The sequence below is a fragment of the Microtus pennsylvanicus genome, chromosome 13, assembly GCF_037038515.1.
Source record: "Microtus pennsylvanicus isolate mMicPen1 chromosome 13, mMicPen1.hap1, whole genome shotgun sequence".
In the NCBI taxonomy this organism is placed as follows: Eukaryota; Metazoa; Chordata; class Mammalia; order Rodentia; family Cricetidae; genus Microtus; species Microtus pennsylvanicus.
Genome location: NC_134591.1, coordinates 31,604,199 through 31,616,852, shown reverse-complemented (window position 1 = coordinate 31,616,852; position 12,654 = coordinate 31,604,199). Strand labels below are relative to the sequence as shown.

The window sequence follows — 12,654 nt, the reverse complement described above, 5'->3', positions numbered from 1 at the left end:
AGTGTTGGTATGTGATTTAAGCTGTAGTAGTTTTTATTTTACAAAAGTAGGTGCCCTAGTGTTTGGGGTATAGATGTTAAGAATTCAGGTGCCATCTTGGTGGATTTTTCCTTTGAGTATGAAATATCCTTCCCTGTCTTTTTGAAAACAACTTTGAGATACCATCTTACACCTGTCAGAATGGTTAAAATCAAAAACACCAATGATAGCCTTTGCTGGAGAGGTTGTGGAGTAAGGGGCACACTCATCCATTGCTGGTGGGAATGCAAACTTGTGCAACCACTTTGGAAATCAGTGTGGCGATTTCTCAGGAAATTCGGGATCAACCTACCCCAAGATCCAGTAATACCACTCTTGGGAATATACCCAAGAGATGCCCTATCATATGACAAAAGCATTTGTTCAATTATGTTCATAGCAGCATTATTTGTAATAGCCAGAACCTGGAAACAGCTTAGATGCCCTTCAATGGAAGAATGGATGAAGAAAGTGTGGAATATATACATATTAGAGTACTACTCAGCGGTAAAAAAACTATGACTTTGCGAATTTTGCATGCAAATGGATGGAAATAGAAAACACTATCCTGAGTGAGGTAACCCAGTCCCAAAAAGATGAACATGGGATATACTCACTCATAATTGGTTTCTAGCCATAAATAAAGGACATTGAGCATATAATTTGTGATCCTAGAAAAGCTAGGTAGGGGGGTGAACCCAAAGAAAAACATATAGTCATCCGCCTGGATATGGGAAGTAGACAAGATTGCAGGCCAAAACCTGGGAACTTGAGGATGAGGTGGCATGGGGCTAAGGGGAAATGGGGTGAGAAACGTGAGAAGGGGAGAATGGGGGGAGCTTGGGGGAATGGGATGGTTGGGATAAAGGAAGGGTGGACACGTGAGCAGAGAAACATATAGCCTAATTAAGGGAGCCATCTTAGGGTGGGCAAGAGACTGGACTCCAGAGGGGCTCGCAGGTGTCCAGGAAGATGTCCCCAGCTAGTACCTTGAGCAACTGAGGAGAGGGAACCTGAAATGACCCTATCCTATAGCCATACTGATGAATATCTTGCATATCACCTTAGAACCTTCATCTGGCGATGAATTGAGATAGAGACAGAGACCCAAATTGGAGCACCGGACTGAGCTCTTAAGATCCAAATGAGGAGCAGAAGGAGGGAGAACATGAGCAAGGAAGTCAGGACCACGAGGGGTGCACCCACCCACTGTGACAGTGGAACTGATCTATTGGGAGCTCACCAAGGCCAGCGGGACTGGGACTGAATAAGCATGGGATGAAACCGGACTTTCTGAACGTGGAGGACAATGAAGGCTGATGAGAAGCCAAGGACAATGGCACTAGGTTTCGATCCTTATACATGAACTGGCTTTGTGGGAGCCTAGCATGTTTGGATGCCCACCTTCCTGGACCTGGATAGAAGTGGGAGGACCTTGGACTTCCTGCAGGGCAGGGAATCTGGACTGCTCTTCATTCTCGAGAGGGAGGGGGAATGGAGTGTGGGGGAGGGGGAGAGGGGTAGGGGTAGGGGAGTGGGGAGAGGGGGCCATGTGTGTGAGGAGGGGGAGGGAAATGGGATTTTTTTTGCAACAACTAAAAAAAATAAAATAAACAAAAAAAAAGAGAAAGTTACCAAGCCATGTGGCTAACATAGACAAGAAATATGGGCTAATATAAGTTATAAGAATTAGTTAATAAGAAGAGCCTGAGATACTAGGCCAATCAGTTCATAATTAATGTAGACCTCTGTGTGATTTCTTTGGGATTTAACGACTGCCAGGACCGGGCAGGACAGAAAACCTTGGTCAACATAGACTGAGATGTTTTTATTATAACTAATTTAATATGTGAGTAAGGAAACCCAGCCAGCATCCTTCTCCTAAACCATGCTGTGCTTTTGCTGTCTGGTGGATTCTATCCCTCTAGAAACATGAACATGAAATAAACATTTCATTCCTTAAGTTGCTTTGGTCATGATAGTTTACCTTAGTAACAGAAAACTAATTAAAAAATGGTAACAGGAGTGGGGTATAGTTATAATGAGCCTGACCCTGTTATTTTTTTTTTTGGAGGAATGTTGAAAGCTTTGGAATTTTGGAATAGGAAAGCTATTGAATGATGTAAACAGAGATAACTGTTATTCTGGGTAGTATCTAGGAAGACAGTGATGCTGAAAGTTATGTGCTGGCATAAAATTTTGGAGGAGAAATGGACTCTATTAGTTTAAATTGAGTGAGCATGAAAAGAGAAGATGGTTTCAAGTTAGGACCCACCGTCCTGTGTGCTGAGCTTCATTTTGTGGATGTGCAGAGTTGGAACAATGAGACCATGTTTTTGTTGAACTCCTGAATTTTTCATTTCCAGTTTTACTTCAGTTTGAGCTTTCTTTAGTGATTTTATTTCTAATTTTGATGTCTTGACCTTTTCTCATAGGCCAGCCTTTATGGTAGTTCTTCTTTTTTCCCTTGCATCTTTTAATAGTCTTTCTTTGTTCTATATATTTAGTGTATAGTATTCTTTGTCATAGAATATTTCTTTTCTGGTCCAGTCTATTTGTTGTTCTGTGTGCTTCTTGATAGAAACCTCTTTAGGTTAGATAAATTCTACTCTATGGCATCTTTTGTGCCTTTGACCTGGGTTTATTCTCTTTCCTATATGCCTATTTCCTTATATTTCATCTTTTCATAATGTGCCAGATTTCCTAGATGTTTTGGGACTAGACTTTTAAGATTTAACATTTTCTTTGACCGAGGTATTTTTTTCTTCTATTATGTCTTCAATTTCTGAGATTCTCTCTTTCATCTTTTGCACTCTGTTGGTGAGGCTTGCCTCTGATGTTTTCGTTGAACTTCTAAATTTTTCATTTCCAGTTTTACTTCAGTTTGGGCTTTCTGTAGTGATTTTATTTCTAACTTTGATGTCTTGAACTATTTTCATCATTCATTTTACTGTTAGGGTTTCACAGACTTTGTTAAGAGATTTATTCATATCTTCTTTAAGATCCTTGAGCACATTCATAATAGCTGTTTTGAATAGCTCCTTGTCTTGTGCTTCAGCTACACTGCATTTCTCAGGGCCTGCTGTAGCAGGGTTGCTGAGTTCCGGTGAAAATATAGTCTCCTGGTTGTTTTAATGCTAGTGTCTAGGCATCCTGGTTGGGATGATTGTGATTCTGGGTGTTAATGTCATGTCTCGTCTTTGTTTGCTGGCTGCTCCATTTCTTGGTTTCGGTTGCCATCTCTGGATCTTAGGAACGTTTGGTGGCTGTGGGTTGCCTGGTAGCAAATACTTCTGAGTCCCTCTGAGGTTTGGCCACTGGGGGTCCTGGGTAGAATGTGCTGCTAGTTATTGGGAGCTGACAGGGAAAAATGAAGATGCATGGAACCACAGGAAGGAGGAAAGCTAGGTCTGCCAGGAGGCTTGGTGGAGTCCCTAGGGAGTAGAGGCAGAGAGGGGACAAACCCCTGCAGGTGGTCTGCTTCAGGCCTGGGGATCAGACTAGGGAATTGGAATTGGAGGATAGGAAAAAGAGGGAAGGGAAATGAAGATTGCCTTCCAATTCCCAGGTTGGAGTGACTAGCTGGACCTCAAGTTTAGTTCCTCTTGGTACTGATAACTGTTACAACTGGAAGGGGTGATAGAGGAAGGTTGTGTCCCTTTGGGATCTGTGGCAGAAGGGAGGGCCCTGAAGCTTCCTTAGTTTCTTTTCATTCTACTTACTTCTGATTGTATATTCCTTAAAATATCAGTTTGAATTCTCTGCTAGGAATATATATATTTCTTTGGAATCAGCTACAAGACACAGTAGTGTTCCTTTGTTAATGTTTGGTCTCTTTGAACTTTCATGTTTCTTGTTGCTTATGTCAGCATTTAGCAGAAAAGATACCTTTTGCAGACTTTATAGACCTGCTTTGCTGTGGAAAGACATTCCCTGCGAATGGTTACAGGGGTGCGTGGTGAGTGGGACACATTCCTAACATCAGTGAATGCGCCACTGTCTTCTGGCACTGAGGAGAGCCTCAAGGATTCTCAGCAGCTAATGTGAACTTGTACAATAGGGGATAAGGTTACTGGCGTCTTCGGTGGTAATGCCTGCTAATGCTTGACTTCCTTCTCTCCTATGGGTGAAGTGGAGAAAAATATATAGTACAATAAAAACAATAAAAAATCATTAAAACAGAATGCATTTGGAGGTATACTCCCTTAAGAAAAGACAATGAATTAAGAGGTAGAGTTGTAGCACTTTCTGGCCTTGTGTGTTTTGCATTCCTGTCCAGGGTCATACACTCACTTACTCCATGAATCTTAAGACATCTTCTTAGGAATATATTTCCAATACCTATGAGATATTGATGTGGGAGTGTCATATATCAATCTGTTGATTTCATTGGTTAAGAAATAAAGAAACTGCTTGGCCCTGATAGGTTAAAACATAGGTGGGAGGAGTAAACAGAATAGAAGGCTGGGAGAAAGAAGCTGAGTCAGTGAGTTGCCATGATTCTCCCACTCCAGACAGACGCAGGTTAAGATCTTCTCTGGGAAGCCACCTCATGGGCTACACACATTATTAGAAATGGGTTAGATCGATATGTAAGAGCTAGCCAATAGGAAACTGAAACTAATGGGCCAGACAGTGTTTAAAAGAATACAGTTTCCGTGTAATTATTTCGGGCATAAGCTAGCCATGTGGGCGTCCGGGTGTCGCCGCTCTTAATACTACAGAGTAAAAGCTCCCTATTACAACAAGATATACTCCTGGATAGGATGTGGGTAGATGAGACATTTATTCACCTACAGGAAGAACCAATGCAGCAGGTGGCTACTGCCCCAACAGTAAATTCACAGATGATCAAAACTACAAACTTTTACAGTGTGCAATACATGTAGGGATATGTCAGTGTGCGATACATGTGGGAACAGTAACTCCATGTCACAAATGTCACACATCGTTCCTAAATTCCTAGTTTTACTCCTTAGAATATACAACAGATTATTAGAGAGACTAAAAGTCCCACCAATCTACATATTGACCTTGCTTATATCTCTAAATGTTCTTAGTCTCCTAAGGAAGTTTTCAGGTGATAACAATTTGGAATAACTTGTGTGCTGTAGAAACACAGGACAAACTGTCACCTGACCAAATGAACTGGATTCTGTAGGTGAGGGGCAAAATGGAGAGACCCTCTTTTCAGCCTCCTGGGGAGTAACCCACATTCTAATATAATCTGTACATTTCCCTCACATTTCTTCCTGTGCCGTCAAGGGAATTGTTAGGCTTATTAACAGTATTCTAGGTGTACACAGCAGAGTCTTTTTATAGCATTCAATTATAGAGGTAAATATAAAAAACACATCTAGGACAATAACAAATTCTGCGTTACAGTATCTGCACTCATACCTTCCTGTGCAATCCGTGTTTTTAGAAAAATATATTCTCTGAAACCATAAACAGGCATTCCGATCTCCAAGCAGTATATACAGTCACGTTAGAGTCAGGTCTGCACGGGCTTTACGTTGAGGGTCCCAAACACATAGCACAATATATACAGTTCTATATCACATCTCTTGGCAGTGGGCTGCTCGCTTAGCGCAGGTTATCAAGACACTCTCATGCCATTGAAGGGCAAATGGCAGCTGAAGATGAAGGGCTCCGCTCTAGGCTGCTTCTTCGGCAGAACAGTCGATTCCCGCGTAGGTAAACTTCTCATAAAGTGTAGTATTCACATACGTCTGAAAGAATGAGAAAGGATCAGACCCACGCTGCACTGCTTCTGCCTCTGCCAGGGGCAGTTAGGTCAATGCCCTTTGGTTTATCTTTCATAGCTGGGGGGATACCAGGTCTCAATTTCTCTGTGTAGTTGACAATGTTTTTTCTGGGTGTATCCCATGACTTCTAAATAAGATTCCCTACACCCCGTAGTTTCTGAGTATCTTTAGTATCTTATTGGCCTCTCCTGAAAAGATCAGCTGGTGTAGGCTCCTTCCTCTAACTACACTTACTCTTCATCTCTCCTGGTAACCTAGATTTTTCTGCTGACCCCTAAGATGGTACAGGCAATCAATCACCTTTTAAAATGTTTCAATAGACTTTCTTACCCTCCAAACAGTATTATAGGCTGACTTTGCTGTCTCTGTTTTCTTGGTCAGATCACTTTACCTCTTTGTTTCTTCACTGATACAACTAAAGGGCAGGCTACATGAATGAGATTTCTTCCAGTTCTAATAGACTGTTTACAGGTTGTATTTTAGTGTATGTGTGAATGACTGTATCTTACAGAGAAATCTTATTTCCCCCTAAATTCTATCTCCTCAAAATTAGGGAGCACATCCGTCATGCTGTAACACCTAAGGCTCTTCTCAGAATAGCTTGTTGAGTTGTTCCAATGACTTTTTAATAACAGATCACCTTGGATACATCAGAAATTCCAGGGCGAGGGCATCTGCATCAAACTGTGCTCACCTTTCGCTCTTCTAACATCCTGTTTAAGGACACCAGTATCTGGGCAAAGGATGGTCTCTCATAAGGCTTCTCCCGCCAGCACTGTCTCATTAGGTCATACCTTTGAACATAAGGAATGAAAGATAACATCAGCTCCAACTGTGCTTCAGACATGGCTCTGCCTTAGCGTGGGGCAGGAGGGAAAGGAAAGTTAGTCACTGAGGGATGTATGGTCATGATACTGACAGGCATAATCTTTTCAAAGAACCAACCCTTTATTACATTGCATCTTCATATTTTTATTTGCATTGATTATTTGTGCATGCTTTCATTTATATTTTATTGATCTCAGCCCCTATTTTAGTATATGTTTCTAGACGTGATTGCTCTTATTTTTACAAGGACTTCAGATACATTGTTATTAATCTTACATTTCTAAAGCTTTTTTGTTATTGGCACTTACTGTTATAAATCTTCTCCTTTTGCCCACCTACATTGTATATAGATTTGAATTGTATATAGATTTGAATATATTGTGTTTTTATTTTCACTTAACTAAAAAAATTTTTAAATTTTATTCTTGATTTCTTCCTTGGCCCAATTACCATTGAGAACTGTGTTGTTTAATTTCTGTAATCTCTGTTGTTTCAATTGCTGTTAATATCCAGCTTTATTCCATTGTGGTCAGATAGAATGCAGGACGTGATTTCAATTTTCCTATATTTGTGAGACTTTCTTTGTGTGCTAGTATGTGGCAGGTTTTCCAGAAAGTTGCATAAGCTGCTGAGAAGCATGTATATTCCTTAGTTTGTGTAGAATGTTCCGCAGGTATCTATTGGGTCTATGTGACTTAAGATGTCTTTTATCTTCAGAATTTCTGAATGACCTGTCTACTGATGACAGAGAGGTATTGAAATCACCCACTGTCACTGTGTTGTGGTCCATTAGTGGTCTTAAGATCTAATAGTATTCCTTTTATGAGATCAGGTGCTCTTATGTTTGATGTATATATGTTTAAGACTGTAACATTCTTCTGTAGGTTTTCTTTAATGTGTCAGTTCTCAACCTGTGGCTTGCGACCCCTTTAGTGGCCAAACGAACCTTTCACAAAGGTTGTCTAAGACCATCAGAAAACACGGATAAATATTAAGATTCATAATAGTGGCAGAATTAGAGTTATGAAGTAGCAACAAAATAGGTTTATGGTTGGGGGTCACCACAACATGAGGAACATGAGGGTCGCAGCAGTAGAAGGAGTGAGAACCACTGCTCTAATGAGAATGAGGTGTCCTTTTCTTAGAACTATTTTGGTTTTAAGAATATTTTGTTGGATATTAGAATAGTTATTCTAATTTGCTTGAAATTTAGTTACATTTGCTTGAAATGCTTTCTCATCACTTTAACCTAAAGTAGTATTTATTGTTGATATTGAGTATTTTTTTTAAGAAAACAGCAAAATGATGGCATCTATTTAAGAAAATAAAGGTTTTGAGTATTTTTCTTTAATGTCTGGGCCATCACTTCAACCCTAGATGCTGTTTTTAAATACAGTCTGTTAATTTGTCTTTTTTTATTAAGGGAATTGATACTGAATTACTAATTATTATTAAGCAGTGTTTATTAATTCCCCTTATTTTATTGCTTTGCAGTGTTTTGTTATATTTATTTTGATTTAACATTCTGGAATTTGTTATTCTCTGTGTCTTAGATATGTTTAACTCTTGTCTTCTAAGATCTTCTGTAGAGAAAGCTTAGTCATAAATTTTTAAAATATTTTTATCATATAAAGCTTTCCTCTATCCTCCCATTTTCACTGACAGTTTTGCTTGCTGTAGTCTCTGGTAGTAACTCTGTTCTTTCATAACTTGTAGAACATCCATCCAAGCCCTTCTGGCTTTCATAGTCTCTATGGAAAACATCAGCTGTTATTCTAATGGGCCTTTCTATATACATGGATTGCTCTTTCTCTCTTACACCTTTCAATATCTCCTTTTCCCTATGCATTTAGTGTTTTGACTATTATATGACATGGGGAGTTTCCATGTTCTATTTGATGTTCTAAATGCTTTTTGTACCTCATAGGCATCTCTTTCTTAGATTTGGAGAGCTTTCTTCTTTGATTTTGTTGAAAATATTCTCTGTGCTTTTGACTTGGGTCTCTTTTACTTCCAATCATTTAGTAGGCTCGGTCTTTTTATAGTATTGTATATGTGTTCAGTCCTCAGTTATTGTTTTTGTTTGTTTAAGATTTTACATGTTTTTTGATTGAGTTATTTGATTCCTCTACCCTGTCTTCAAGACATGATATTCTGTTTTCCACTTGATCCAATCTATTGACTAGACTTTTCTCTGTACTTTCATTTGAATTCCTGAAATTTTCATTTTGGATTTTCTTCAAAGATTATCATTTTATAAAATTACATTTTCATAGCTGAACTTTCATTTTTCATTCAACTGTGTTTTTACAACTTTCATTCCAGAATTTATTCACATCCTCTTGGAGTCCCTTGATCATTCATGTCTATGCAGGGTGACCTACGTTTATTCCTCTTGTACCAGGGAAAGTAGTAGCATCTCCTTCTCTCTTAAAGTGTGCATAATGTCCTGCTTGTTCAACCTATGACCTAGTACTCTTGAAATCATGTCACTCAGGGATGTCTGCTGACTAGTTCTGAAAGGGAAGCATCACTAACACGAATCGTTCTTCCTTGTGGAAATTAATCTCAAAAGAAGCAGGAGTGTGATCAAGCTGTTGCTTAATGGAGTAACTCTGAAATCTCTACTCCAACCTGAATAAAAAGTCTGCATGATTTTGTTCATAAACGATTTTGTGTATTTCATATTCTTCCATCCTTGTCCTTCCTTATCTCAATCTTGTTGAGAGCAGTTCCTTCACAACTCTCCTAGAGGTAAGTAGCAGGGACAATTGCTACTTATTGCCCATCACATAGTGGTCTTCCTAGCACCTATCTGAGATCTCAATATGGGTGTGTTAATGTATCTAATGACTTCTCCATTAGAGTCACATGGAGAAGGGAGAGAGAGCCTCAGCGAGGCCTGACTTACACCTCATCATCGCAGTTCAGGGGCTTCTCCAGCCTGTAGCCCTGGGGCAGCTTCTCGTAGAGCTCTGCACATGTCATGCCACAGTAGGGGGTGCCTCCTGGAACACAGGAAGTAGGACATGTGAGTCCCACGGACACAGAAAGCTATGCTTTCTGCCCAGTGCTAAGCAGGAAGAGGAGGAAGATATAGATAAGGTGAGAACCCCATTGCCTCCCTCCACAACCCCACTGTGCAACAGGGTTAGGCTTATATCAGCAAACACAGCACAATGCTGCCACTCCGTCGGTGGACCCACCAAGGCTTCTTTCCAGACAGTGCCTTTTCCCTGAATCTACTCTGCAGGTACCAAGGACATTTACTTTTTCATCTTGAAAGTGTATATTTACGCGAATCCTAGTTTATCAGCAATAGTTACTGTACAGCGTAAATTAGAAAAGCTATGTACTTATCATAGAAAAACTTGGAATATAAAACCCAATGAAGAGAAATCCTATAACACCACTCATTACTTTTCAATATAGCACCTTATGGTTTAAAAATATTGATTTGTAAAACCAGTTTCATGTTATACATGAAGTGTTTGGTTTGGGGCATGTGCTTTACCCTGTGCTATTAAATAGCCTTTAAGATGGGGTTTCTACTGGCTGCATAGCACCCATCTAAAGTTATGAGAAACTTACTACAGCTCTCTGGCACGTATGCACAGATAGAAACAATTTATAGTGAAGCTCACAGCCATGAGGTCCTTCATGTTAAGTATGATGTCAATACACAGCTGTTAGAAAGAGAAGTGTGCGCAGTTGCACTCATCTTCGGAAACACTTCTATTAGCAGGTTCCACCTGGCAGCATTAGAAAAACTAAGTAGTGTTCGGTGGAATTAGGCTATGAGGAAGTTCTGGAGGGTTCACGCCCTTTGCACGGTGTTTCGACGACTGGGTAAATTAAATACTCACCTAAGCTGACAATCTCCCAGAGTAATACACCGTAGGACCATCTGCAGGAGGCACAGCATAAGACAAGTGATCAGCTAATAGGGTGACCTCAGGTCTGTGCCCCCCCCCCCCAGCCCTGGCAAGAAAGGAAATGCTAATAGTATGCTGTCTAGGGTGAGGTCTGGCACGCAGCATGAATTCCTCTGGGCCAACAGTGGACTGCAATGAGAAAGTGACTCACGTCTCCCATCCCTTAGCCCAGGAAGCAGAGAATGCAAGAAGACCATGGATTCCACACCAGACAGCAGGGAGTTGTGTCCCTTCTCTCCTGTCTGATGTTTAAATGGTCATTATGAACTACTGAACATGTGGAACCCTAAGAATGGTCTTCAAAAAGTGGGGAGACCCTAGTTATGTGCTTGTCTGCAGTGAGGACGCAGTGAATGACAGGTTCCTTCCTCCCTCAGACCTCAGTAAGGCTTCTGGGACAAACATCCCCACCCTCCTGGCTTCACTTTCTCCTCCTGCAAAGGGTGTCCAAGGCAAGGCGACTTGTCATGCAGGCTGCAGGAAGACATGGCCCTACTATTATAGGGCCAGGGAGTGGAATCGTGGGGAGGCCCCCGTGCCCTTTTTCTCTTTAGAGGTCATGAATTCATCACCTGAAGTCTATATGTGATGGGTGAAGATACCATCAGACTGGACACCTGTGATTTTTCACTAGAAAATTCCACTCTGGGTCTTTATTTCCTTTGATTCTCTTTCCTCCTCGGGGTACAGGCTGTCCCTGCTTCTCTGTAGAACTTCAATATGTACTTTTCTAGAAGAAACTCCTTAGCAGTAAGGCATGTACTTACACATCACTGTTGGTTGTATATACACTGTAGTTCAGTGACTCGATCGCCATCCAGCGCACTGGGAGCCTTCCCTAGAGAGAACCAAGTGAGATATCACTTACGCAGGAAGGGCTTTGTGTTTAGAATTCCAGACATAAGGCACAGCAAACCCATGAAGAGTTGGTGTGAATTTCTATCCACGGGCATGTTTTCAATTTCGAAGGAATGCAGATAGTGTAAGCCTTACCCCGGGGAGTCTGACGTGGGCCAATCTATGTGAATGTGCATGTTTGATAGTCATTCAGCTATTCACCGATTACCTCGTGGCTTTCAGGGGCACCCGCGGGTTTTTCCATAGAGACAGGCACAGAAACAGAATATATAACTGTAATATGAAAGGGGATAACAGGAACAAGGGGTAAGGGATGAGCTGAAGAAACCACCTTAGGACAGGCCATGGATTTTTTTCCAGAGGTGGACATGTCTGGGCTCCCTTAAGCATCAGATGACAGGGAAGGGAAATGTTTTAGGCCACAGGTAATAGACCATTCAGTGTCTTACTGTGTTCAGGTTGGGTGAAATGAGATAGAGCCTGGATACTGAGGACCTTTGGAGGTTTGTTGCTACTTCCATCAAATTCTCTGTGGTGTAGGGGCTTCTAACGCAACCCAATAATCATATGGCTCACTATTAAGAGATCTACTTCTCCTTCTTCCCTCTCCCCTGTCCAGAGATATGCCCAAACTTTCGATAGTGAACATCAGCCTATAAATCCGAAGACTCTGGGGATCTTCCACCACCTGCCTCTGCAGGCATTCTCCCAAGGTGCCTTCTAGAGACCACCTCCTCTCATCTCCAGGGTGGTTCTAGCTATACAGTCTTCTCCCAGTCCTTTGTGGAATGGCTGTGAGCCCCAAGGGAGAATTCTGTATTTTCAGCTCAGGTTTGAAAGCATCCTCCCATCTCCCTGCTCACTCAATAGTCTCCCTTGCACTCATACCTCCCTTCTTTCTGTACCACCCTGAGCCCACCTCCCATGGGCTCCTCTAACTCACTCTTGCATTGCAGCCATGGAACAGAAAGTACAGTCACACCAACTGCTCGCTCTTCCCCCCACCCCCAACCCCACAGGCTTTGACTTCCTTACTGCCAAGGCTCCACATGGGCTTTCAAGTTTTCTGTATTTGGTTTCTTTGGGCTCTGTCCTCTTTTGCTGTCCCCACCGCTTGATTCAGCCCCTGCCTAGTGTTAGCATCCTCTTTAGTGAGCTCCCTACCTGATAGACCTCACCGTTTAATGACCTGTTCTCTATTCAGAATGATTGTTATAAATGACTCTTTTAAGCATGTGTATCTTTTT

General features: G+C 41.3%; 1 protein-coding gene across 2 annotated transcripts in view; it reads right to left on the bottom strand.

The window, feature by feature from the left end:
- Nucleotides 1–4,780: 4,780 nt before the first annotated feature.
- Tek (TEK receptor tyrosine kinase) overlaps nt 4,781–12,654 on the bottom strand; it is a 100,855-nt gene continuing 92,981 nt past the window's right edge. The window contains exons 19-23 of one of the 2 annotated variants that reach the window (XM_075945737.1): nt 11,317–11,387; nt 10,481–10,521; nt 9,526–9,622; nt 6,481–6,580; nt 4,781–5,750 (exon numbers count right to left, since the gene is read on the bottom strand). In XM_075945737.1, the coding sequence (XP_075801852.1) occupies nt 5,676–5,750; nt 6,481–6,580; nt 9,526–9,622; nt 10,481–10,521; nt 11,317–11,387 (384 nt within the window). In that variant the 3' untranslated portion in view covers nt 4,781–5,675. The remainder of the gene's footprint in view (nt 5,751–6,480; nt 6,581–9,525; nt 9,623–10,480; nt 10,522–11,316; nt 11,388–12,654) is intronic. The other variant, XM_075945738.1, reaches the window with a different exon arrangement.